The sequence below is a fragment of the Nematostella vectensis genome, chromosome 2, assembly GCF_932526225.1.
Source record: "Nematostella vectensis chromosome 2, jaNemVect1.1, whole genome shotgun sequence".
NCBI classification, from domain to species: Eukaryota; Metazoa; Cnidaria; class Anthozoa; order Actiniaria; family Edwardsiidae; genus Nematostella; species Nematostella vectensis.
In genome coordinates, this window is record NC_064035.1 from 19,503,375 (window position 1) to 19,530,361 (window position 26,987).

General features: G+C 41.5%; 4 protein-coding genes across 6 annotated transcripts; 2 read left to right on the plus strand and 2 right to left on the minus strand.

Moving 5' to 3' along the window:
- The first annotated feature begins 220 nt into the window (after nucleotides 1-220).
- On the plus strand, nucleotides 221-13,860 carry LOC116616641 (titin homolog). Its single transcript, XM_032378640.2, has 8 exons — nucleotides 221-474; nucleotides 2,868-3,209; nucleotides 4,013-5,546; nucleotides 10,329-10,559; nucleotides 11,059-11,208; nucleotides 11,390-11,503; nucleotides 11,719-12,841; nucleotides 13,073-13,860. The coding sequence occupies exons 1-8, from the start codon at nucleotides 382-384 to the stop codon at nucleotides 13,698-13,700; spliced, it is 4,215 nt and encodes a 1,404-aa protein (XP_032234531.2). The 5' UTR covers nucleotides 221-381; the 3' UTR covers nucleotides 13,701-13,860.
- Nucleotides 13,861-14,429: 569 nt separating this feature from the next.
- LOC5509692 (phosphonoacetaldehyde hydrolase) lies at nucleotides 14,430-15,122 on the minus strand. Its single transcript, XM_001630159.3, has one exon. It carries the CDS (start codon nucleotides 15,120-15,122, stop codon nucleotides 14,430-14,432), a length of 693 nt encoding a protein of 230 aa, XP_001630209.2.
- Nucleotides 15,123-15,328: 206 nt separating this feature from the next.
- LOC5509688 (esterase OVCA2) lies at nucleotides 15,329-21,329 on the plus strand. 2 transcript variants are annotated; one of them, XM_001630125.3, is made up of 9 exons: nucleotides 15,329-15,396; nucleotides 15,474-15,496; nucleotides 15,607-15,680; nucleotides 15,849-16,033; nucleotides 17,270-17,282; nucleotides 17,910-17,972; nucleotides 18,043-18,180; nucleotides 18,689-18,748; nucleotides 21,141-21,329. In XM_001630125.3, exons 1-9 carry the CDS (start codon nucleotides 15,367-15,369, stop codon nucleotides 21,212-21,214), a joined length of 660 nt encoding a protein of 219 aa, XP_001630175.2. In that variant the 5' UTR covers nucleotides 15,329-15,366; the 3' UTR covers nucleotides 21,215-21,329. The 2 variants fall into 2 exon arrangements, with proteins under 2 accessions (XP_001630175.2, XP_032234533.2); XM_032378642.2 differs by lacking the exon at nucleotides 15,607-15,680 and having other exon boundaries at nucleotides 15,366-15,396.
- On the minus strand, nucleotides 21,183-26,053 carry LOC5509676 (abl interactor 1). 2 transcript variants are annotated; one of them, XM_048724308.1, is made up of 7 exons: nucleotides 25,682-26,053; nucleotides 25,260-25,422; nucleotides 24,477-24,875; nucleotides 23,587-23,646; nucleotides 23,396-23,452; nucleotides 22,478-22,666; nucleotides 21,183-21,885 (listed from the first exon to the last, which is right to left on the minus strand). In XM_048724308.1, exons 1-7 carry the CDS (start codon nucleotides 26,018-26,020, stop codon nucleotides 21,719-21,721), a joined length of 1,374 nt encoding a protein of 457 aa, XP_048580265.1. In that variant the 5' UTR covers nucleotides 26,021-26,053; the 3' UTR covers nucleotides 21,183-21,718. The 2 variants fall into 2 exon arrangements, with proteins under 2 accessions (XP_048580265.1, XP_048580266.1); XM_048724309.1 differs by lacking the exons at nucleotides 23,396-23,452; nucleotides 23,587-23,646 and having other exon boundaries at nucleotides 25,682-26,052.
- Nucleotides 26,054-26,987: the final 934 nt, after the last annotated feature.

Sequence of the window (26,987 nt, forward strand, 5' to 3'; positions counted from 1 at the left end):
CCCTCTCGATAAAAGGATCTGGGATGACGAAAGCTTTTGTTTCCGAGAAACAGCCAAGCGAAATGTTCTATAGCAAGAAAACAACTCATTACACACATTTATCTAAGGCATCGCATTATTCAGACGCAATAGTAATTCTATATTGTAAATGCAAATTACCTTCTCTATCCCACATCGCCGGCGGCTTGTCTCTTGCTCACACTAGCGTGACGTCATTGTCTCAAGCCTGCTCACTTTACAGCTCTTGTCGAGCATGGCAACCAAGTTAGACGCAAGATACGCGCTTTCGCGTGAGCACTGAAATGGCTTCCGATGTTTTGAAACGTTCCCATTTAGGGACACGAACAGTTTATTGGGTTCCCGTATAGAAAGAGCTTCTAAATGGATAGCATCAATATGTTTTCCCGACTGAGCCGTGGTTACGGAACATGGGACGGCATAGCGAAGCGTGATGCAGTGCCCGAAGTCGACAGGGTAAGATCACATTTCATATACATTATTTACGGCTTTTAGTTCACATAGAACAGGTTTCTAAGAGAGCCCTTTTTGCAAGATTAAATATGCTAACTGATTTCTTGTTCTAATGTGCCCTAAGTACCATGATGCGGCTTCAAAAAATTAGGATAACAAACAAATCAATTGATCTTAGCAGCTCAAACTCGTATCCCTTCGTTCTTTGGCGACGTTTAAAGCCATTGTAAGCTCAAAATAATTCCTTTTTAGTAGCGTTGGTTGCTGCTGTGCATTTCCTTCCGTTTCTCAGTCAAATACATTCTAAATGGTATCAAATTTGGTCCATTTTCTTTACGAATTCATTGCCCCTCTTTGTACCTGTTGACAATAGCAACGACGCACAGACATGATATAGGTTGAGTTCCTTCTATCTATGTATAACTGGCCTATGTATTTGTCTACGTTACAGGATGTAATCTGTTAAAAGAAAAAAAAAGGTCTAGAGTATTTATCGCTTGAGACTAAAATTGGAATTGTTTAGAAAGAAAGAATAGGTAATTAAATCAAAATGATCCTTTTGACCAAAATATTTCGAACAATGTCAAGTGGCTTATTGTGGAAAAAATAAAAAATTTTTTCTTGATGGTGCATTTGGAAAGTTCGAGTGAAATTTGCACTTTTGTCATTTTCATAACAATTATGATGTACAGCAAACATGTCATATGGCAGACAGAATAATATTATTCTTGTACAAAAGATAATAAACCCAATGCAGAGGGTAAAGTATTGTTGAATATAGTATGTAGTGTGATAATTCTTAGAATATTATGGAAGATGGGAAAATTAAGGTCATTCGTATGTCAAAATACATGTTACCTAGCAACTATTTTACAGTATTTATCTTTTTACCTGGTATTCGAATTTATTGTAAACAATAATCCAATGTTAACTTTTCCACAAATTAACATTGAAAATTTATTAGGTCCTGTGTCTGATCCATATATCTTTTAATGATACAGAAAATTATTTGGCTAAACTGCAGAATACCTGTCCACTTATTTGCATTTTCCTTGTATTTACTGCCTCGTTCTATAGAAATCGAGGTGTGAAGTCTCATTGTTAACTCTTTTTGGACGGGTATTCTGCAGTTGCTCCAATTATTTATATGAAAATTACTTGTTTACTTCAATAAAACAGGATTAGTCCAAGTATTTTATCAGGTCCATAAAGCATATTAAAAGTATTTATTAAATCCAGGGGTATTCTTTCCTATTTTTTTGTAAGCAAGAGGAAATTGGTGTCATACTTGTCACACTTTTTATATTCGGTTTACAGCTTCTGTAGATAACACAAAAACCCCAATGTTCTGTGGCTTTACTAATGCACTAGTCATTTGAAACCCCCACACCCCCCCCCCCCCCCCCCCCCATGGTCCCGGGGAAGTGGGGGTTAAGGTGGGGGCTTAGAGCAATTTTGAACGAGAATCTGTCCCGAGGGGGTGGGGGAATTGACAGTTTTTTACTCTAAGACTTATCCCCACCGTGGGGGTATGGGACAAGTAAATAGTGTCACAAATATCATGTTAGTTTCTGGCTTAAGACTCTTTTTCTTCTGTAGCAAGCAATTCCATGTATCAGCATGTGATATGCTGCACAGCGACATGTGCAAAAACGAAGATTAAAAAAAAAACAATGTTAGATGAAGATGATTTATTTTTCCATCTTTTTTTGTAACTGTTATCTTCATAGTAATTGGTACAAATGTATTCGCTAAAGTGTACTGGCTTTGAAAGATAAAAAGAATCTTATGGAGCAACTTCAGAATACCCGTCCACTGTGGAGCCCACGTTACTGCCGTGGTCCGCAGTCCGCAGTGAAGCTGTCTGTCTTTCATCTAACGAAATTATTTAATTGAATTAAGTCACTGCTACCGTGGTCCGCAGTCCGCTGTGAAGCCGTCTTTGCATATTGATAATAATAAGTCTAAGTAATCTAAGTCACTGCTAATGAATTAGTAGTCTTTGACTGCGGATCGCGGACTGCGGACCGCGAACCAACATAACATATCCGATTATAATTTAATTGTGCAATGATGGATATTTTATATCGAGTAGTATTATAAATTAATTGTGCAATGATGGATACTTTATATTGAGTAGTTCTGGACTGCGGACCGCGGACCGATGAAATTTAGAGGCCTTAAAATGTGGACGGGTATTATGAAGTTTAGTTGTCGGGTAGTTGCCTATAGTTTGCATCCAAGGGGTAGGGGCATTTAACTGCTTTTTTGTCCCGAGGGGGTGGAGGTGGTTTTGTACAGGGTCAAAGTCTAACCCCCCACCCTTCCCCGGGACCATGGGGGTGGGAGTTTAAATTGACTAGTGCATAAATAGAAATCATTTTCATTCGTTCCAGGAGTTCTTCTCACTCTCTGATCTGCAACTTCCTCCAATCGGACCTAACTACAAGAGACCATCTGATCCTGACTTGTACTATGGACAAGGAACTTTACGGGAAAAGAGCACATTCAGACTGCCAGATGTCAACCAAACTAAGCAGATCCCTTGCCCGAGACCCATGCCTAAGACATACACTACTCGCAAGGGCGCGCTGCTATTGTATGCAGAGGGTTACTTCCTTCCTGGGTCTCCAAAACCCAAGAGAAGACTAAGAAGAAAAATCAAAAAGACTCCGTCAGCTAAACTTAAAACACTCACTGACCTAAGAGACTTCATTCTTAACTATAAACGGAATGGGGTAAGTTTATTATCAGGCCCGTACCCAGGATTTTTCTTGGGGGGGGGGGGGGTGCGAAATCCGAAAAAGTGGACCTAATTTATAGTTTTGTCTACAAAAAGCACGTTTATTGAGAACCGAAAGTGGACTTTCAGCGGTTGTTGGGGGGTGCGTTCGCACCCCCTGCACCCCCCTGAGTACGAGCCTGAATATCTTCAGAGAAATTTCCCGATCCCTAGGCCTGTAGCCTGTTAGTAGGAAACAGAGGGCAGAGGAGATATTTCATGGGCAAATAACTATTGTTATTTATTTATAGAATGTAGAAATAGCTAAGGCAATAGACAACGCGGGTTGTCGAGAATGGGGGGAGTGGCAGTCCCCCCCTCTTCAACTTTTAAAATCTATAACATAAATAATTTCAGTTTCAAATCAATTACGTACTCCTATTAAGCGAAGCTCTTTCGCTTCGCTCAAATCGTTGCCGTCGCGAAGCTCGGAGCCTGTGGTATCCAGGGTACCTCCACTTTGAAGCCCAGCTCCGCTGCCCCAAAAGGGCACTGGGGAATGTGCCTCCTTCTGCTTCGTCCCAGGCGTCTCAAGTCAGTAAAAGCAAGTGAAAAAGATCACTGCCGCGGAAAGCAATTCGAAACTAGTGATCGCAATGAGCGCTGCCGCAAAGGACCAAGGGAAGTGGTACCTTAGCCCCCTGCGCACTACCGGTTACGGTAGTAAGCGCCTGGGCAAGAGGCAGCGATAATGCAATGTTTTTCAACTAATATTTTTATAGACAACATGACAATAATCAAAAGGCGTATCTCTTTCAGGGCGACCCTTTGTTCCTTGCCTTACTACAAAAGCGCTTAAGCGGATACCATGATCACCGAGTTCGTCCTGGCTTCTCACCCAAGAGGTACATTGCCACCCTCGGGCGCTCCCTTCAGGAAGACGCATGGAACAAACTAGCACATTCCGGTTCCTTTAAGGACCCCGCCCTGCTGACGTACAACCCATTTTTACCACCTGTTCACGCGGACGGCTCCCTGTGTGATCTGTTCCCCGAGAAACCACAGCCTTATAGCACAATGTCACTGCCGCCGGTTTCCCCGTCAAGTTCTATGCTTGGAAGTTCATGGAACTTTTACAACAATGGCATGTCCACTGGCGCTGCTTCTATGGTATCAATCAACAGCGAAGAATACGCACCATCGTCTAGAGCGATCAGCCCTTCAGAGTCTCTGCATGAAAGACTATCTGAGGTAGAGCCAGCAAAGAGGAAAAAAGACTTTCGATATGCTTTATTGGACCCCAAGCAAAAAGAAGAGCTTCTCTCACAAATGTTGGTCCAAAAAACGCTAGAAAGCGTAGACTCGGATTTACAGAATTGGCCTAGTAATTTTACCACAGAAAAAACGGGCACAAAAGAGCAGGCGTCTTCGCGGCGCAGTAGTACAAGCAGTAGAAAACAGTCTAAAGCAAGCCTAAACTCTGCGTCCTTGTCATCAATTCCTCGCTTACCTCCTATACAGTCCGCGAGTGTGCGCGCCTCGTCCACGGAGGATCGAGAGGGTAAGAGTAAGTACTCGTTAGAAGGTCCTGTTACTTCCCTGAAGTCCGTGCCGGAACCGTCTAAACCGGATTCAAAGACAAGTTCCGTGGTTTCAGAAGAACAGAAGGCTGCTGGTGAAGCGCTTGACTCTTCTGACGCGGTCGACCTAGACGGCATTCAGTTTGACTTGTCGGAGGATGAGGACCCGTGGGATAGTGCCGTGGCCAAAGTCGCTAACCAGAAGGGCGACGGCGCGAGTTTAGATAGAGAGGACTCAATATCTCATCTTGGGCCTTCACCTTCTGATGAGAACACCTCTGGGGTCATCCCCGATAACACCGCTGGGCAGATCACTTCGGAACATCAACAAGCTTCAGATGGATCTCTTCAGAAGTCGCAATCCGAGGATCAGTTATCGGCTAAAGGCACAGAGACAAGTAGAGGCACAAAAGATGCACAGAATTCCGATGATGTTGATGTAGCGAGTGGTACCAGAAGCGCTGATGACGTCACAAGTGCGGTTACCCTGGATGACGTCATGGTCAGTAGTGACGAAAATGTTACGAAAAATACCGATGACGACACAAGCGCAACATCAGCTGTGGTTGGAGCTAGTGGTGATGATGTCGCGACGGAAAGGACCGATGACGCCCCGAGTGGTATTTCCGTCGACGAAGATGTCAGACAAAGTGATGATGTTGGTGGTGATGCTAGTGTTTGTGAACCTGCTGCCCGGGAAGAGAGTGCGGATCTTGAGGGAGAGGAAGGTGATGACAGTAAGCGGCCGGGAAGTGCGGATAACTTAACAGCAGGTGTGTTCCATGGGGAGGTGTAGGTACTAGATGGGGAGGTGTAGGTACTAGATGGGGAGGTGTAGGTACTTGTAAGAGGTCTAGATGTTTGTGAGTCCTGCTCAAGCATATGCTACATTTCGGCAAGACCGTCGCGTCCTAAAATGTCAAGGATTCCCGGTGTCTGTTGGCAGAATTTGATGATGAGCCTCACCGCGCCTAAATCTTAGCCAGCCCTCGTTTAAAAACAAAGAGATCATTGATCATTACCTCTCAAGATGCGCAGGTTACTCAGAGACGATATCCCCCTCCCCTCCCCTCTCAAGATGCGCATGTTACTCAGAGACGATATCCGCCCCCCCCCCCTCTCAAGATGCGCAGGTTACTCAGAGACGATATCCGCCCCCGCCCCCCCCCCCCCCCCTCTCAAGATGCGCAGGTTACTCAGAGACGATATCCGCCCCTCCCCTCTCAAGATGCGCATGTTACTCAGAGACGATATCCGCCCCTCCCCTCTCAAGATGCGCAGGTTACTCAGAGACGATATCCGCCCCCCCACCCCTCTCAAGATGCGCAGGTTACTCAGAGACGATATCCGCCCCTTCCCTCTCAAGATGCACAGGTTACTCAGAGACGATATCCGCCCCTCCCCTCTCAAGATGCGCAGGTTACTCAGAGACGATATCCGCCCCCCCTCTCAAGATGCGCATGTTACTCAGAGACAATATCCGCCCCTCCCCCCCTCTCAAGATGCCCATGTTACTCAGAGACGATATCCGCCTCCCCTCTCAAGATGCGCAGGTCACTCAGAGACGATATCCGCCCCCCCCCCTCTCAAGATGCGCAGGTTACTCAGAGACGATATCCGCCCCCGCCCCCCCCCCCTCTCAAGATGCGCAGGTTACTCAGAGACGATATCCGCCCCTCCCCTCTCAAGATGCGCAGGTTACTCAGAGACGATATCCGCCCCCCCTCTCAAGATGCGCAGGTTACTCAGAGACGATATCCGCCCCCCCCTCTCAAGATGCGCAGGTTACTCCGAGACGATATCCGCCCCTCCCCTCTCAAGATGCTCATGTTACTCAGAGACGATATCCGCCCCTCCCCTCTCAAGATACGCATGTTACTAAGAGACGATATCCGCCCCCCCTCTCAAGATGCGCATGTTACTCAGAGACGATATCCGCCCCCCCTCTCAAGATGCGCAGGTTACTCAGAGACGATATCCGCCCCCCCCCCTCTCAAGATGCGCAGGTTACTCAGAGACGATATCCGCCCCCGCCCCCCCCCCCCCTCTCAAGATGCGCAGGTTACTCAGAGACGATATCCGCCCCCCCTCTCAAGATGCGCAGGTTACTCAGAGACGATATCCGCCCAACCCCTCTCAAGATGCGCAGGTTACTCAGAGACGATATCCGCCCAACCCCTCTCAAGATGCGCAGGTTACTCAGAGACGATATCCGCCCCCCCTCTCAAGATGCGCAGGTTACTCAGAGACGATATCCGCCCAACCCCTCTCAAGATGCGCATGTTACTCAGAGACAATATCCGCCCCTTCCCCCCCTCTCAAGATGCCCATGTTACTCAGAGACGATATCCGCCTCCCCTCTCAAGATGCGCAGGTCACTCAGAGACGATATCCGCCCCCGCCCTCTCAAGATGCGCAGGTTACTCAGAGACGATATCCGCCCCCCCTCTCAAGATACGCATGTTACTAAGAGACGATATCCGCCCCCCCTCTCAAGATGCGCATGTTACTCAGAGACGATATCCGCCCCCCCCTCTCAAGATGCGCATGTTACTCAGAGACGATATCCGCCCCCCCCCCTCTCAAGATGCGCATGTTACTCAGAGACGATATCCCCCCCCCCTCTCAAGATGCGCATGTTACTCAGAGACGATATCCGCCCCTCCCCTCTCAAGATGCTCATGTTACTCAGAGACGATATCCGCCCCCCCCTCTCAAGATGCTCATGTTACTAAGAGACGATATCCGCCCCTCCCCTCTCAAGATGCGCATGTTACTCAGAGACGATATCCGCCCCCCCCCTCTCAAGATGCTCATGTTACTAAGAGACGATATCCGCCCAACCCCTCTCAAGATGCGCATGTTACTCAGAGACGATATCCGCCCCCCCTCTCAAGATGCGCAGGTTACTCAGAGACGATATCCGCCCCTCCCCTCTCAAGATGCGCATGTTACTCAGAGACGATATCCGCCCCTCCCCTCTCAAGATGCGCAGGTTACTCAGAGACGATATCCGCCCCCCCTCTCAAGATGCGCATGTTACTCAGAGACAATATCCGCCCCTCCCCCCCTCTCAAGATGCCCATGTTACTCAGAGACGATATCCGCCTCCCCTCTCAAGATGCGCAGGTCACTCAGAGACGATATCCGCCCCCCCCTCTCAAGATGCGCAGGTTACTCAGAGACGATATCCGCCCCCGCCCCCCCCCCCCCCCCTCTCAAGATGCGCAGGTTACTCAGAGACGATATCCGCCTCTCCCCTCTCAAGATGCGCATGTTACTCAGAGACGATATCCGCCCCTCCCCTCTCAAGATGCGCAGGTTACTCAGAGACGATATCCGCCCCCCCACCCCTCTCAAGATGCGCAGGTTACTCAGAGACGATATCCGCCCCTCCCCTCTCAAGATGCACAGGTTACTCAGAGACGATATCCGCCCCCCCCCCCCCTCTCAAGATGCGCATGTTACTAAGAGACGATATCCGCCCCCCCCTCTCAAGATGCGCATGTTACTAAGAGACGATATCCCCCCCCCTCTCAAGATGCGCATGTTACTCAGAGACGATATCCGCCCCTCCCCCTCAAGATGCGCATGTTACTCAGAGACGATATCCGCCCCCCCCCTCTCAAGATGCGCATGTTACTAAGAGACGGTATCCGCCGCCCCCCCCCCCCTCAAGATGCGCATGTTACTAAGAGACGATATCCGCCCCTCCCCTCTCAAGATGCGCATGTTACTAAGAGACGATATCCGCCCCTCCCCTCTCAAGATGCACATGTTACTAAGAGACGATATCCGCCCCCCTCCCCTCTCAAGATGCGCATGTTACTAAGAGACGATATCCGCCCCCCCCCTCAAGATGCGCAGGTTACTCAGAGACGATATCCGCCCCCCCCCCCTCTCAAGATGCGCATGTTACTCAGAGACGATATCCGCCCCCCCTCTCAAGATACGCATGTTACTAAGAGACGATATCCGCCCCCCCTCTCAAGATGCGCATGTTACTCAGAGACGATATCCGCCCTCCCTCTCAAGATGCGCATGTTACTCAGAGACGATATCCGCCCCCCCCCTCTCAAGATGCGCATGTTACTCAGAGACGATATCCCCCCCCTCTCAAGATGCGCATGTTACTCAGAGACGATATCCGCCCCTCCCCACTCAAGATGCTCATGTTACTCAGAGACGATATCCGCCCCCCCCCTCTCAAGATGCTCATGTTACTAAGAGACGATATCCACCCCTCCCCTCTCAAGATGCGCATGTTACTCAGAGACGATATCCGCCCCCCCCCCCTCTCAAGATGCTCATGTTACTAAGAGACGATATCCGCCCAACCCCTCTCAAGATGCGCATGTTACTCAGAGACGATATCCGCCCCCCCCCTCTCAAGATGCGCAGGTTACTCAGAGACGATATCCGCCCCTCCCCTCTCAAGATGCGCATGTTACTCAGAGACGATATCCGCCCCTCCCCTCTCAAGATGCGCAGGTTACTCAGAGACGATATCCGCCCCCCCTCTCAAGATGCGCATGTTACTCAGAGACAATATCCGCCCCTCCCCCCCTCTCAAGATGCCCATGTTACTCAGAGACGATATCCGCCTCCCCTCTCAAGATGCGCAGGTCACTCAGAGACGATATCCGCCCCCCCCCCTCTCAAGATGCGCAGGTTACTCAGAGACGATATCCGCCCCCGCCCCCCCCCCTCTCAAGATGCGCAGGTTACTCAGAGACGATATCCGCCCCTCCCCTCTCAAGATGCGCATGTTACTCAGAGACGATATCCGCCCCTCCCCTCTCAAGATGCGCATGTTACTAAGAGACGATATGCGCCCCCCCCTCTCAAGATGCGAATGTTACTCAGAGACGATATCCCCCCCCCTCTCAAGATGCGCAGGTTACTCAGAGACGATATCCGCCCCTCCCCTCTCAAGATACGCATGTTACTCAGAGACGATATCCGCCCCCCCTCTCAAGATACGCAGGTTACTCAGAGACGATATCCCCCCCCTCTCAAGATGCGCAGGTTCCTCAGAGACGATATCCGCCTCCCCCCCCTCTCAAGATGCGCAGGTTACTAAGAGACTATATCCGCCCCCCCCCCCCCTCTCAAGATGCGCATGTTACTCAGAGACGATATCCGCCCCCCCCCCCTCTCAAGATGCGCATGTTACTCAGAGACGATATCCGCCCCCTCCCCTCTCAAGATGCGCAGGTTACTCAGAGACGATATCCGCCCCCCCCCCCCTCTCAAGATGCGCAGGTTACTCAGAGACGATATCCGCCCCCCCCCTCCCCTCCGCGCGCTTTAAAATGTGGGGAGTAGCCACCTCTCCCCAGACTATTTTGGATGACGTTTGTTTTGCATGTGAGTTCCAGTCCTTCAAATTAAAACGGGGCAAGCAGATACATTTAACAACCCCCTCTCACCTTTAGGACCGCTCCGCCGCCTCTGTTACTATACAAACCATAGTCGAGGATCCACCGAAAGTCACAGACACTTTTGGTCTAGGATGGGAACTTTGGTTGTCACTGACCACTCTTTCCATCTAGGATCTGTTTACTCGGCAAGCACCACGTCATTATCAATACATGAAGACAATGGCCCGTCCCCAGAGCCTCCTCCGCCAATCACGTTCGAGCAGCTTCAGGACGAGGCACGAGTGGTAGCATCTCGCGTGCTCAATCGACCCCAGTCCGGCGCTGTTTTTGTGGAAGATGCGCGCGCAGCGCTGATGATGTGGACTGACAGGCTTTCGAGTCTACTAGGTCCTCCCACCAAAGGTGTGTAAAATCGCACAAAAAAGGGCCCTAATGGTTAGCAAATTACCGAAATGTTTAAAGTTTTCTAGGCTTTAATGTACATTTTCTATCATTTTGTTAATGCAATTGATGTCAATGCCAAGCCATGCTGCCCACAACTATTGTGAGACACTCAAAGGGACAGAAAAAGGCCCTAAAGGTGTAATGCTTTGGCAATTCGTATACCTAAGAGATAGGACGAGCATGTAAGAATTTTAACGGAGAATTCGTCCATCCGTACATCTCTCTTTTTACTATTCTTAAGCTAAATTCAAACTTCGTATTATCCATAAGCCGTATTCAATGTAAATGCGTGAAATTGAATCAAGTCGATTGTTTCATCTTCATTTGCATGCATTTGCATTAAAACGGCTCATGGATAATACGACGTTTGAACTGAGTCTTAGTGATTTCAAAGCATCCTACTCAAACTTTTCGCAATCAACGACATTTGTTCATCTTTTTTTCTTTTTTCCTGAAGATGCTCGCACGTGCTCTGCGGCTTTACAAACAAAGGCTGGTTTGACTAGCAACGCGCCCGCAGTCGCTGGAGTAGTTGCACGTAAGAGGAAGGTCAGTCGGTCAGCGGCTCCACTGGCGGCTTTGAGACATGCCCTTCTTATTTCGGGAGGTAAGCTTTCAACCATGCCTACCTGGTTACAATGGAACTTCTCGCTTGTTGCATCATCTCTGCCACGCTGACATCACTAAAAGGCTTAGACTGAGAATAGAGCTTTGAATCTATACATACCAAAATGGTCGAGGCATGTGAAGTAACATTTCTTATTCTTTGTTTTTTTTTTTTTTTTCAGGTGAAATTCCGAATATCGAAGCCCTTAGGGATCTACCACCGGTCCAAGAAAAAGCCCGCAAGCCTACAAAGCAGGCCAGCGGTGTGGCCAGTGGTCATACCTACTATGAGCCATGTGAGTATTCGAGTGAGAGTATCTGCCCCTTCCCCCACCACACCACACCACACCCACCCAAACCTCCCCACAATCTGTCGCGTCCCCCACTTTTTCTGCTGCTGTAATGACGAGCTATTTATTGGCGCGCCTACCAACAGAAGTATGGGAGAACTAGAAGTTTTATTGCCTTGTGCTTCTGTCTCTAACTATATCAACTTTCTCTGCTCTTTTAGTGAAGGATGGCGAAAGTAGGTCTAACCGAGACTCTGGATCTCCAGGCCCCACGAGGTCAATCGTGACCGACCGTCTGTCCAACTCTGACCTGCAGATGGAGATCTTCAATTATGTCACCAAGGACGAACAGGAGTTCGAGCAGGACAGAGCTAGAGTTGTCGAGGAAGAGGACTCGGGAGACGAGGCCGAGTTCCAGGCTGCTTTAGATGCCGTAGTGACGGAGTTACAGCAGAATGTCGCAAAGGAAGAGAAAATCGAAAAACCGAAACCCAGAACTAAATCGAAGCCGAAATCACCCCCGAAGACAACAACAGAAAAGACGAGAACACCGCCTTTCCAAGTGACTCGTCCAAAAGAAGAGAAACCACCACCAGGGTTGAAGGAGGTTCCCCCACAGGGTCCCAAAAAAATCAAAACAGCAAAGAAAGCTCCCAGAAAGGAAGGTAAAAAAGGTGGTAAGCCCACAGCAGCTAAGCCTAAACCGCAGCCAAAGAACAAAAAGGGAAAAGAAGAGAAACCGAAGGATGAGGATGAGGAACACGCGCAAGAGATCACGGCGATAGAAGACGCCGAACAAGCTAAAAGTGAGAGCTCGGTGGAAGAAAAAATTGAGTCTTCTGAGAAGTTCTCAGAAAAGAGTGAGTCCCCGGAGCCAAGTGTCCGTGTGGACTCGGAGACGGGGGATGAGATTTACACTGTTTCAGCGACCCCCTCGGAGACAGAGTCCTATGCAACCACATCGATGCGCTCAAGAGTTTCCACCTCGAAAGGTTCGAGCTCGCCAAGTGTCAGTACCACGGCGTCAATACTTGAGCAACCCAAACTGGTTCCGAAACTTTCCTTTTCTCGCCCAGAGGAGGAGGCTGAAAAAGAAGCGAAGGCTAGGGAGGAGGAGGAGGCACATAAGGAGGCAGAGCTTGCGAAACAAAGAGAGAAGGAAGCACGAGCGGCGAAGAGAGCGGAAGAGAGGGCGGCAGCAGCCGAGAAGAGGCGACAGGAAGTTGAAAGGAAGAGAAGGGAGCGAGAGGAGGCGAAGAGAAAGCAGCTGGAAGAGGCTGAGCGCCTTGAGAGGGTCAGGCTAGAGGCGGAGGAGGAAATGAAGAGAAGGGAGGAGGAGCGGAGGTAATGATATGCGATTTTTAAAAAATCTGCATTTTAGTACCAATTTATATTTTCAAGGGACATCGTTATAGCAAGCGAAAGCATTTTTAGCAAATGTTTATGGGAAGAAGGGAGGGAACGGGCGCTCAATAGATAGCAAGGTGATTCAAAACAAAGACGATTAGAGTATTTCCAAAGCCTGGATGTATGTATGTTTTCTTTATCTTTAAGTTTTGCTTTTATTTTCTACAGAAAAAAACGCGAGGAAGCCGAGCGAGAGCGTAAACGCAAAGAAGAAGAAGAACGGAACCGAGAAAAGCAGGAAAAGGCTCGCTTAGAGCGTGAAAAAAGGATGCGCGAAGACTTCGAGAGAAAGAAACAAGAACTCATCGCGCAACGTAAATTGGAGGAAGAAATCCGCAGAGAACAGGAGAAAATAGATCGGGAACTTGAGGAAGCAGCTAGACGGGAGGAGGAGGAACGAATACGCAACATGGAGGAGTCAGAAAGACTGGCATTACAGGAAAAAATGCGACGAGAAGAGGAAGAATTAAGACGAAGGCTTGAGGACCAGAGACGTAGAGAGGAGGAGGAAAGGCGAGTTTTAGAGGAGCAAAAACGCTTGCGACAGGAGGCACTTGCCCTCCTCAGACAGAAGAGAATAAAAAGACATTTGTTTATTACTGGTATAATGAAGGAAATGCGGTTTTTGGGTCTTGGACAGAGGCTGACCAGGGCTTTTACGTTTTCGTATTTTGATGAACTACCATGGAATTACCTTAGAACAAGGCCAACATCACCCATGAAAAACATGATTGAAGAATTGAAGGCAAGCTTGCCACCAACCATAATAGAAGAAGATGAGACAGAAGAGGACTAAACAGATAAATGTGTATTTTGAGTAAAAAAAAAGATCTTTAACATGATCAGTTCTTTACGTTGTACATAAGAAATGAACAGATGTAACAAATTTATTGTGTTTTAATATTAAAAAATGTACAGAAGGTGAAAAGTAACAAATTAAAAATGTAGAGTTCATATTGGATTGTCCACCCTATTCTTAATATTAAGTTTACATAAAAAAGAATGGAAAGAGAGTTATCATCAGGTGTGTACACAGTGGGGTGAGCAGGGTGTATGCACCCCCCCCCCCCCCCCTCGTTGGCCAGGAAAAAGTGGGTCATTTCTTATTAAAGGATCGTCAAACACTATCTTTTTTCATATAATACCTATCACTGTGCACCCCCTCCCCCCTCAGCCAATTATCCTGGGAATGTGCTGGTATCATCCTGATATTTACAAAACCGTATCAGGAAAACAAATACCATTGTTGATCCTGTAGCCAACCATAATAATGCAATATTATCAAACCTAGTCATTTAAGAGCTCTTCCCAGAGAAAAGAGGTCTTACTCTTGCATCTAGCACCTAATTTGTGATCTCCAAAAATGTTCAGGGGAGGGGTGGGGGAATAAATTCCCAAGCATGTTTTTTTTTTTTGAAGCTACACAATCATGCCAACCAACTCCTCAAAACCTGGATAGTCCATTTGGCTATTTCTTCAAATTTCATTTCTCTTCATTTGTGAATCTAAACCCCCTATTCATAACTTACTTGCCTTCAATGTTTTTAAGCACTGATGGTAAATCCATTACACTAGCAATGACAAAGTCAGGATTTGCAGCTTGTAGTGTCTGCGTGTCTTGAGTACCAGTGAGAACAGCAACTGTCCAACATCCGGCATTCTTCCCTTCCTCCACATCAGCCTTTGAGTCCCCCACCTTGACCACACTCTTGGGATCCCGCACTTGGCACGCCCTTATGGCAGCATCAATCATAGCAGGGTGGGGTCTGCCATGCCCTTCTTTCTCGCTGCTAGAGACATAATCTAAAAGGCCACTCCAGCCCAATGTCTTAACAATTGATTCCACAACGCTATGGGGAAATCCACTGCCAACTGCAATCTTTATGCCTTTAGATTTTAGATATTTAAATGTTGCAGTGGTTCCCGGAATCTCTTTCTTAATCGAAGAAAGATATGTTGTTAGAGTCTCTTTGAATGTTTGAAAAATACGATCCACCACCTCAGAACTAGGGTCCCTGCCTTGTGTCTTCACGAAAAGCTGTCTTATGGCTTCTCTTTTCTCTAATCCACGAAATTCGTTTACCGTTTCGGCCTCGATGTCTATCCCGTGTGTTTTGAAAGCATCCTTCATTACAACTGCGACCAAAGGTAGCCCACTTACTGTGTCATCGACCGTAGTACCGGCTAAATCGAACATAACTAACTGAACAGCAGCCATCTTGTCTTCTTTTTTATAATTACACAGGAAACCCGTACGCTATTTGCAATTTGAGTTTTATGCGCAGCACAAATCTAATCAAAACAAAGATAGACTAAAACAGCATGTTCGTTAGAAATAAAATGATAGTTTTAGAAAATGTGCGTGTTTAATTTTGCAATCAAGTTTGCATACGTCTGTTTTTTTCCATAACAGGACTCCTGTGGCTGCCCGCGATTTGACGAACAATCAGCGGCAACTCAAGATGGCGGACAGCGCACGAAAATGTTTAAAGGTGATATCGTATTGTTTTATCAACCGATTGATTTAATTCATGATAGCATGCACTGATCTCTGTTGTGCTATGTTTAGATTTTGTGCATACATGGATATAGGTAAGCAGACTTTCCTATACCTTTGTAAGTTATCTCAAATAACAGATTCGAAGTTACTGATCTTTACCTTTCATCTTTTGGGTTGTGTTCTCTTTTTTCTATTTCTCTAGACAAAGTGCAAGCTCCTGTAAAGATAAACTTGGTGCATTTCGCAAATCATTGAAAAAACTACCATTAGAGTTCGGTAAATAGAGCCTTTTATTTTATACGCGCTGTGAAGAATGTGAACTATTACCGGATCTTGTTGTGTAAGTAACTCACTGTACCACCTAGTTTATCCACCATACCGGGATTTCAATAGTTTCGTCGTCGTTTCTGATGAATACACTAACTGCTGTTCTCTGTGCTCTAGTTTATATCACTGCGCCAAATAAGATACCCAAGACTATAACAGGCGAGGAAGCAGGCCCCGATAACGATGAGTATGGTTGGTGGTTCTCCAAACCTGATGACTCCTATGACCCACTGAGCCCAACTGAGCTGTGTAAAGGGTTTGACAGCTCAATCGATCTTATACATAAAACATTCAAGGAACAGGTAACATCGCATACACTCTTTTTTTATAAGAACGTCTAATTTTCAGTTGAGGCTTGGCCGTTCTTATTTTTAGGACATTTTAAGGCCGAATATGTTATTAAAGTTCTTAAAACCTTTCACTTATATCAATCGAGCCAAATTAAAGCATAGATAAACTTTCAAATTCTGAAAAGGGAATTGAATTTGATTGAAATTTGAATTTTCTACAGATCTTTGAAAATTTTCCTGGCCGTGCGAAAGGAGATTGAATCGAGTGAATAATTCCAAGTTTTGGCGGGAAAATCTGAAACAACGTATTTTCCTTAAATCCGTTAAAATTCAGAGACGGCAATACCACAAAATATTGGCGAATTGTTTTCTATTGCAATGCTACCCACAATAAAGCGAAGAATAATTTAAAGTCGAGAGTTGTATGCAAAAAAAGAAAATATCGTTTTGTTGTAGGTTTCAAAAACAGCGCGCGCTTGTGAGAATGTCGCAATTCTTGATTGCGAATGAAGCGCGCACGCACAATGCAAAAACAATTCAAAAGACTAAAAAATATCTGCTAAATTTTGCAGATTTGTTCCCTGAAGTTTAATAATCATTTGACTACCAGGTTAAGATATAAAGATGACGATAAAAGTTGTAACCACACAATGTTCTTCAGCAATTACTAAGAAGACATGAAGACGGGAACCGGTTAAGCGCCCGCAAATGGTTTCTCATGTAAATTGGTTGACATCTCGATCTACGTCACAAATGACTGGACCCAGACTTTCAGTTCACGGCCTTTTTTCCGAAGGTTGACCAAAATAACTCAATATTACAGATTTGAGTTATTGGCGCGAACCCGTGTTTTATAGGGTCCATACGAACCATATACAATTTGGAAGATGAAAATATAAAGAAATGACAAAGTCTATCAACTCTGAAAGGTTATATGGACTTTAACTATGTTCTAAAATTTTAGTGTATATAAGAATATAATAACCGATGAATTATTAGGAAAAGAAATACACTTGTAATCAATAGCAAAATAATAAGGTTGCTACTATGAGCACAAATTGATTCTGCATTTTTAGAATGCATCAAGACTAAAAAATAAAATTGTTTCTGCTATATGAGCCTCGGCATGTTCTTTAATTCATCTATAATATGCATTTAATATTTTGATCAGCAAAAGTTGAGTATGCATGAAATTGCAATCAGAATTCACACAAATACACATTGTAATTCATTTTCTATTCTTTTCAGGGACCTTTTGATGGTAAGTTTGGTTTGAGGCTTTTCTATACAATAGTGGCAAGGCATGCATTCTACCTTTCCTGAATGTTTGACTTGGAGAGACATCAAATTAACTATATATAGAGGTCTTGATTTAATCCTTTAAATTCATAACAACATTATACAACAACGTACAAGGCCAATCAGCTGTAGAGCACATGAGCCTTCAAGCCCGCGACACAACAGCGGCCCACCCACCAACACAGGTATCCCGGTCAATACATGATACTGTAGGTTTAGGTAGGGTTGGAGGTAAATTAGTATATTTTATATCCCATAAATTTCCTGAAAAGTTCATCTCAAATGATGACTATGCCTTAGCTTCCCAAGGGGTTTTCGAGATAATCAGGATATTTATCTACCAGTCAAAAGATAAGAATAAAATGTTTCCAAGGGAATTTATTCTTTTTTTCACACAAAAGAAATAATGACTTCAGGGATTACAGGCTTGGCAAATTGAAAGTTATTACAACTTTCACAATAAGCATGGTATTTACATGGTATTTAGGTCAAACCTCTTGTATATAATTTTCACTTTTCCTAAAACTAAATAAGGAAAGCTAGGCACTGTATATAAAAGATATAGCCATTATTGTCATGTTTTCTCCAGGTGTTTTTGCATTCAGCCAAGGCGCATGTCTTGCCTCTATTCTCTGTGCTATGAAGGACCAGGGTAAGTTATAATACTTCCTGCTGCAAATTGTTGGCATGGAAACATGATTAATTTGTTCTTTTTTTCACAGGGTTGCTAGATTTTCGTTTTGCCATCCTGGTTGCTGCTTTTAAATCCCGATCTGCAACACACAGCAACTACTATAGCGATATTATCTCCTGTCCGACATTACACGTTTATGGTGACACAGACAGTGTTATACCTAAGGGTAAAGGAATTTATTTAAGGGGCATTACACCCTACCTATCATCCTAGTGCTATGTCTTAGTGCCAAAAAAATAAAATGTGATAAACAAATACATATTCTTGTTAATTTGCTGGTAAAATGTTGGTCTTCTACCATCACTGGTAAAATGTAGCCTGCATACATCCGTTTTAAAATGCCTATTCTATACCACAATACAACAGGTATTTTGAAAATGGATACACACAGGCTTGTGAAATATTGGTATTTTTTAGGTGTAAGCATTTTTTGAAAATGTAAGCACTATTTGAGGCTCTTTCTAGATAGAGCCCTCTATAATAAAACCACGAAAATTGCTAACATTTCCTTAAAAATTTGGTTTCAAGTTTTTAAACCCAAAATTGTGATTGTGTAACATCTCATGTTCACCATGTGCTAACCCTCTTTTTGATTGGCTAGATGCCCATATAAATTTCCTGTATGATCCTCCGATTTATGTATTAATTATTTAACCAGGTAATTCTTTCTTTAGAGAACAGTGAAGACCTTGTAAAATGTTTTGCCAACCCGATGACTCTCAACCACACTGGAGGTGATTTGCACTGTATTAGTATGTGTTGTTGATATATTGTATTAGCATGTATTTTTGATATATTGTATTAGCATGTATTTTTGATATATTGTATTGGTATGTGTTGTTGATATATTGTATTAGTATGTGTTGTGGTATATTGTATTAGTATGTGTTGTGGTATATTGTATTAGTATGTGTTGTGATATATTGTATTAGTATGTGTTGTGATATATTGTATTAGCATGTATTTTCGATATATTGTATTAGCATGTATTTTTGATAGATTGTATCAGCATGTATTTTTTATATATTTTATTGGTATGTATTTTTGATATATTGTATCAGTATGTGTTGTTGATATATTGTATTAGCATGTATTTTTGATATATTGTATTAGCATGTATTTTTGTGATATATTGTATTAGTATGTGTTGTGATATATTGTATTAGCATGTATTTTTGATATATTGTATTAGCATGTATTTTTAATATATTTTATTGGTATGTGTTGTGATATATTGTATTATGTGTTGTGGTATATTGTATTAGTATGTGTTGTTGATATATTGTATTAGCATGTATTTTTGATATATTTTATTAGCATGTATTTTTTATATATTTTATTGGTATGTGTTGTGATATATTGTATTATGTGTTGTTGATATATTGTATTAGTATGTTGTTGATATATTGTATTAGCATGTATTTTTGATGTATTGTATTAGCATGTATTTTTGATATATTTTATTGGTATGTATTTTTGATATATTGTATCAGTATGTGTTGTTGATATATTGTATTAGCATGTATTTTTGATATATTGTATTAGCATGTATTTTTGTGATATATTGTATTAGCATGTATTTTTGATATATTGTATTAGCATGTATTTTTAATATATTTTATTGGTATGTGTTGTGATATATTGTATTATGTGTTGTTGATATATTGTATTAGTATGTGTTGTTTATATATTGTATTAGCATGTATTTTTTTATATATTGTATTAGCATGTATTTTTGATATATTTTATTTATGTATTTTTGACATATTGTATTAGTATGTGTTGTGATATATTGTATTAGTATGTGTTGTGATTGTATTAGCATGTATTTTTGATAGATTGTATTAGCATGTATTTTTTATATATTTTATTGGTATGTATTTTTTATATATTTTATTGGTATGTATTTTTGATATATTGTATTAGTATGTGTTGTGGTATATTGTATTAGTATGTGTTGTTGATATATTGTATTAGCATGTATTTTTGATATATTGTATTAGCATGTATTTTTGATATATTTTATTAGCATGTATTTTTGATATATTTTATTAGCATGTATTTTTTATATATTTTATTGGTATGTGTTGTGATATATTGTATTATGTGTTGTTGATATATTGTATTAGTATGTTGTTGATATATTGTATTAGCATGTATTTTTTATGTATTGTATTAGCATGTATTTTTGATATATTTTATTGGTATGTATTTTTGATATATTGTATCAGTATGTGTTGTTGATATATTGTATTAGCATGTATTTTTGATATATTGTATTATGTGTTGTTGATATATTGTATTAGCATGTATTTTTGATATATTGTATTAGCATGTATTTTTAATATATTTTATTGGTATGTGTTGTGATATATTGTATTATGTGTTGTTGATATATTGTATTAGTATGTGTTGTTTATATATTTTATTAGCATGTATTTTTTATATATTGTATTAGCATGTATTTTTGATATATTTTATTTGTATGTATTTTTGACATATTGTATTAGTATGTGTTGTTGATATATTGTATTAGCATGTATTTTTGATATATTGTATTAGCATGTATTTTTTATATATTTTATTGGTATGTGTTGTTGATATAATAGTACTAGAGTGGTTTCAATTCAACTGTGAAACAGTTAGTGGCATACAGTACTACACGTTAACATATACATGTAGTAATACTAGTAAAATATATTGTTCTCTATTGTTTTGTTTTGTATACCATGTACTGTTACACACCAAATAATAGTTACTGTTTCACAGATTAATTGAAACCACTCTAGTATGGAGGGCAAATTATATTCCTCATAAGGCAACAATGAATGTTTAATATTTTTAGAGTCACAACAGCTGGTTGTGTTTTCATGCTAAAATTTTAGCTGGTGACTCGTTTATTTGGTCAGTAAGCATTCCGTTGACCACAATTATTAACTTGATAAAGTCACCAAAAAATACAAAACTTTATAAAAATATCAGGAAATCAAAATTATTTCTTAATTATTTTACTGTTGTTTTGACCCATAATGCTTATAATACTACCAAGATTATTTACTGTATAGGCTACCCTACTGTACTAAATTATAACCATAATCATACTAACAATCTTTTTTTTTTCTCCAGGGCATTTTGTAGCAGCAGCATCCCAGCAGAAAAAAGTTTACCTTGAGTTCTTAGGAAATTTTATTGATAATTAGACAAGTTAACAAGCTTTTATTGTTATTAGATGTGTGTGAAAGAAGTATTTGACAAAAGTTGTAGAAAACAGAATTACAAAACACAAGATAATAAATTGTCTTTTTTGTGTTGAAACACAATAGATTCTGCTTTTAGAAGACCCGACACACAAAAAAAACAGTAATAATAGAATAATATTTTAATGATTATTAATTAATAGTCAATCAGACTGTCTCTAATAGCAAAACAACTAAAATATTTTTTGTATTTATTCAATCTTTTTTGTACGCCAGTTTGTGGATTTTTTTTTTCAGCAACTGAATGTCTAAAAATTGCACCTGTTTCACCATCTTACATTCCAGGTGTGATATAAAGATGAATTAGAAATATGATGCTGCAAAGATGTAAAATCAGCTGTTTTCTGGATTAAAATTATTACAATTTATTATTATTGCTGTGTTATAATGACTATTGTGGGTTCCTATTTTTGTTTTTAGTATATAAAAAATGTCTGAATTTAATATTCACGGACATGGTTCCACATAATTGCCTGGGAATAGCCCAGTTAATCCATTTGTTGTGACTCCCTCGTACCATCCATCATCATTCTTCTTGATGACGTAGATGATTGTGTTCTCAGCAAATGTGAGCTCGTCATCTCGAGTAGCATTGTAATCATACAATGCTATCACTAAAAACCAAACAAAAACTCTTTTATAACATAAGTAGAAAGAGATTACAATAAGTGGTTGTAATGAAAACAAAACACTGCATAAAAACACAAACATGTTGATCAAACCTTTATACATATTTGACATTTTTATTTAAAAACAGTTACATAGACAAACCTTTTCACTCACTGCTTATATGACAAAAAATATGTATGATATAGTAACAGTCAAACATGGACACATCATATTCTAAATATTTTAAGTTGATAAACTAATAAATTAAAAGTTTTACCATAACAATGAAGCCAGTAGAATGTCACTTCAAGTATGTAAAAATTAACTAAACCTAAAATGTTTGTGTGGCCAGTGTTCCAAACAAAACTATTTTACTTGCAAGACTACTTCTTTAAAAAAAAGGACAGACACTTTAATAGTGAACTAGATCCACTTTAATCACTGAAGAAATTTATCCACAATCAAAACACTTCATTTATTATTACAATGCATATAATGATGCATGAATTTTTACCTTATAAAATTGTCTGGGTTTTTTTTTAAATAAAAAGTTGGAGCAGTGTTAAGTTAACCTAAATAATTTTAGTGAAGACAAACCTTTCTCAAGGAAATCTGCTGGGACACCACCATCAACACCATCCATGGGGGGTGGGGGAGGCATGATGGGGGAGGGAAGGGTGGCTGGTGCATCGTAGAGGTCCTCAGGAGGTGAGGGCATGGGAAGTGAAGATGGCATGCTGTAGAAGTCTTCTGAGGGGGGTGGTGGTGGCGGTGGACTCAGAACTTCTGTAGATCAAAAGAGGCAGTTAAAGTAAGGCAAGACATGCATTTCATAAAGATGGAAGATCTGACTGAGTAATACTACAGATAACATCATGGCACAACTTATTCAAATCTCATTCTTTTTAATTATTATTTATAGCACGAACATCTGCAAGGAGAAATAATCACTTTATCTACAATTTTTCTAGCATGTTAATTGAAATTTCTACAAGACCCCCATTTTGTATTCAGCTGATTTACTATTGTTGCTGTTTTTTTTCGTGATTTTAAAATTCATACACAGCAACAGTACATAAAATAAGCTTGTTTTTATGGCAAAATTAGGCCAGGACTGAAACTAACGGGTGAGAAAGGGGGTATAGCACAACCTTAGCCCCAGCTTAAATATAGAATGGCTGAAGCCACTCCCTATGCACATTTAATTTCAAAAGGCTCTTCCCAATATTTGGTGAGGGCTTGAAGACTTTGTAAATGATAAAATAGCAGAAATATAATGTACACATTAGGTAAAACCACAATATTTAACACACATGAATTCACATTTCTAATAAACTAATATTCATGTTATAATCATGTTATTTAAAGTTGAATTCTTTTGAATAATGCCCAATCAAATGTTAGTTTAAATTAAATAATGTCATATAAGTTAAAAATTGTATTCAATTTTGATTAGAATACCCAATCATGAACTCAAATCAAACTGTTTTTTGTCAGTGCAGTGGCACACTTTACCAGACACCACTTGATAAATCTCCCCGTGGAGAGGAGGAGCAGGAGGAGCGGCCAAATCTAAAACCAAAATGTGTCACAAGCTCTTAAATAGAATCATTTATCAAAAAATGGTCAACAGAACAAAAGAGTCCTTTGATTTCAGCCTCTCCCAATCAGGTGAAAAAATCATTAGCTTTTGTGACCAAGTTTACCATGCATAACTTCATAAGTGTCAGTCACTGAGTCCCCAAACAGAGGTGGTGGGAGCATATCTAAAAATATGTAGAATAATTCATCAAATAAAAGACTAGGGCAAATCTAATTGAAGAATTTCTGACCAGCAAATGCAGAGGGAAGATTTTCACTTCGTTTAAAGTATTATTTACTTTTTTAGGATCAAGATTATTATTGTTTAAGAGGGGATTTTCATGTTACCTTCAGTTCTGTAAGCTGTGAATAATCATTTTTACATAATGTTTTATATTACCAAGAGTAACATATTAAAGTACAGGTAGAAGAAGCAAGCAGTTATTCTTAAACACAAGCAATACACAGATGAGAATGCTACAAAACTATTCTGTTCGAGAAATGGTCTTAAGTACCTTATTCTTCTTTATTTGCGCTGGACTTAAATTTCATGAACATTTTAAAGGCACATTTTAGGAATGTGTTGGAATATGGAATATAATTCCGGCATGGAATATAATTCTGTAAACTGCAAGTTCAAGTGACTTTATCTTTTCCATTTCTACAAAGAAATATTGATTGCTCGTATATACAGTACACACTACAAGCAGCCGGAACAGATTATGCTGAAGTAGAATCTGAGGTGAAACTCACTGATCAACATCTTATATTGATAGATGATGGCTCTTTGTTTCTTACACAGGACCCTTGAAAACATACCTATACAATTACCCCATATATTAAATTTTGTGATACCAAAGTATGTTGTCTTTACATTTCAGGAGTCTTTTCGTTTGCAAATGTTTGTTTTTTAATCATGAAAATTGTGAATTTAAGTAGGTATGCACTAATATTAAGCAGAATAAGGTAAACAAAGTACAGAATAAATGGCTGAGCTAAATCTTAGTTACATTACCTGGTGGCAGTAGGTCATCCATCGCAGGCATTGCAGGGGGAAGGGGTGGTGGAGGTGGTGGTGACGGACTAGTAAAGTTAGGCAGAGGTGGTGCAGGGGGCGGAGCAGTGACGACTGCAGGAGGAGGAGTCATGGGAGGTACTGGAGCCTTATTGACAGAGTCCATGCTCTCATATGTCGCAGATCCCGGAGGCACATATGTCTCGGACCCAGGGGGCACAGATGGTATTGTTGGTGGGGGAACAGGTGGGGGCGGTGGCTTGATGTTGGACAGACCAAGCCGACCACTCACAGGTTTAACTCTCAAGCTGCTTGGGGGAGCAGCAGATGGGGATGGGGAAGGTTTCTTTTTAGCACTTGAGCGGCGACGATCTGTTGGTGCTATCTTTACACCGTGACCTGCATTTTGGATGGGAAACAGTTTTTTAAGAGAAGTAAAAAATACATACTGATTTAGTTCTCTCTGGTGAGTAGATTAAAAATTCTTTACTCTTTTTTTGGCCCTCAAAGCAGTCATGGTCACATATCCACCTACTTCAAGAGTGGTTGCACTTTGAGAATCCATTTGTCGTAACCCGCATAGGTTCACCTTTAACATTTAAATTAAGAATTTCAGGTCTCTAAAAGTCATAGAAATGTTTAAGAAAATAAATAAGAATGGTATAGTTTCATTGGGAATTATATAGTTTGATTGGAAATGCTTTTTTGCTTGTTTACTTGATGCACATGAAACATTGCAGGTTACTACACAGATTCTTGTATTTTTAATATGTGTAAGCTTACCAATGTCATCCAATATACTATAATCAATTGGTTTCCGTGAATAGCGCTCTGGTTTTTCTTGCTTCGCAGGGGCAATTATTTTATGGGTGCGTGATGTGTTTTTGCTTGTGGCTAGGACACCAATTTCTCGTCGAGCTACCTTTTCCTTGTGAATGTTGACTGTCTGCAAAAGAAACAGTGCTAATTCAGAATTTCTATTATCACTTATCTGAGTTCTGGAATTAATTATTTGACAACACGAAAATAATCAGTAGTAAACGGCCGATTTCCGGTCCACAATATATCCATTCATTTATCTAAAAAGCTAACCAAGATTAAATAAGAAAGTCAGGAAATTTATCAGCACAGCAAGCATTCTGCTATCCTTATTCTTTTTTACTCATAAAGAAAACAAGATTCCTTGTAATGTGGCGGAATCTGACCTCCGAAATATAGTTGATCTTAGATTCCATGGTCTGTAGCTGTGAGACTTGCTGATCCAGTAAGTTTAGCATGTTCACCGCCAAAGAGTTGATTTGGTATGCGACACTGGCCAGCGATTGAGTTGTGAATTGCTTCGTCTCATCCAATACAGCCTTCGATTCCTCCAGGACTTTTTTCTTGTCAGGAGAAGTTTTGTACCGATTACTACAGTCAGAATACTTCTGTTGACAATAATTAGCAACTTTAGCTAAGTTTTCGTGGCCATCACGAAGCGCTTGGCGCCCTTCGGGGATTTCTTTTTCTATGAGAGAGAGTAGCAACTTTTCAACTTCCGCCATTTTGGACGGGTATGCAACACGAAGTGCATTATGGGTAAAAGGGCGTTGTTTTTTCATGCCGGAAGGACTGGGTTGAAGACATAGGTGGCTGGGCAAGGGGTACCGAATTTGTATTATCCACGCTCTTCGACCCGGTCAAGTAACGTTGTATAACTAGACGCATAACTGCGTGAACTCGGGGTTCTCATAGGTGATTTTATGTCGAAAATGATGTAGTGCAGATCAAGCAGCTTAGAGCAGCTTTGTAGTTTCAGATTCTGTAGAATCAGTTAGTATAGAGTTCGCTTTTGATAAGATTGGTAGCTTGTTTGATAGATATTTCTCGATAAATTTCTCGATAAATTCGCGGTATCTCTCAAAATTCCCTTTCGAAAAACGCTCGACATCTTTTAGTGTGGCTATACCGCAAATGGTGAGTGGATTTGTAAGAGATTTGAGCGTGTTTGAATTTGAATTCATGTCTTCCATCTCGTATAAAGCCGACACCTCGACGACTGTAGCGTTGCAGAATGGTCCTCGTTGCAGAAGTGTCTAACCAATCAGATTGTCTCTTGTATCTCACATACCGTCCATCCAATCAAATTGCCTTGTGATCGTGTCTTGTACCTCGTGGAGATCGTGCCAAGGGGAGATCGTTCATAGGGTCGTGTTGGAATTGTTAACTTGGTGAATCGCTTTTTCAGCATTTACCCTTTATTCAAGTAAGGATCTCCATTAATTATAATAATTTTTGGGTAGATGAAGTCCTGCTGAATATGTTCCTCTTGAAAATCTCTAAGCAAAACAGCGAAGACTATTGTAATACTTAAGTATTAGTTCAACTAATGAAAAAAGCAAACTCCATCCAACCTTAAGTTATTAGCCCAACAAAGTCATGGAATAATGCATGTTTAATTATGTTACTTAAGACGATTTGTTAAGTTCAATCAGGCCCTGTTTTTAAAATTAGGTAAGGTTTTTACGCCGT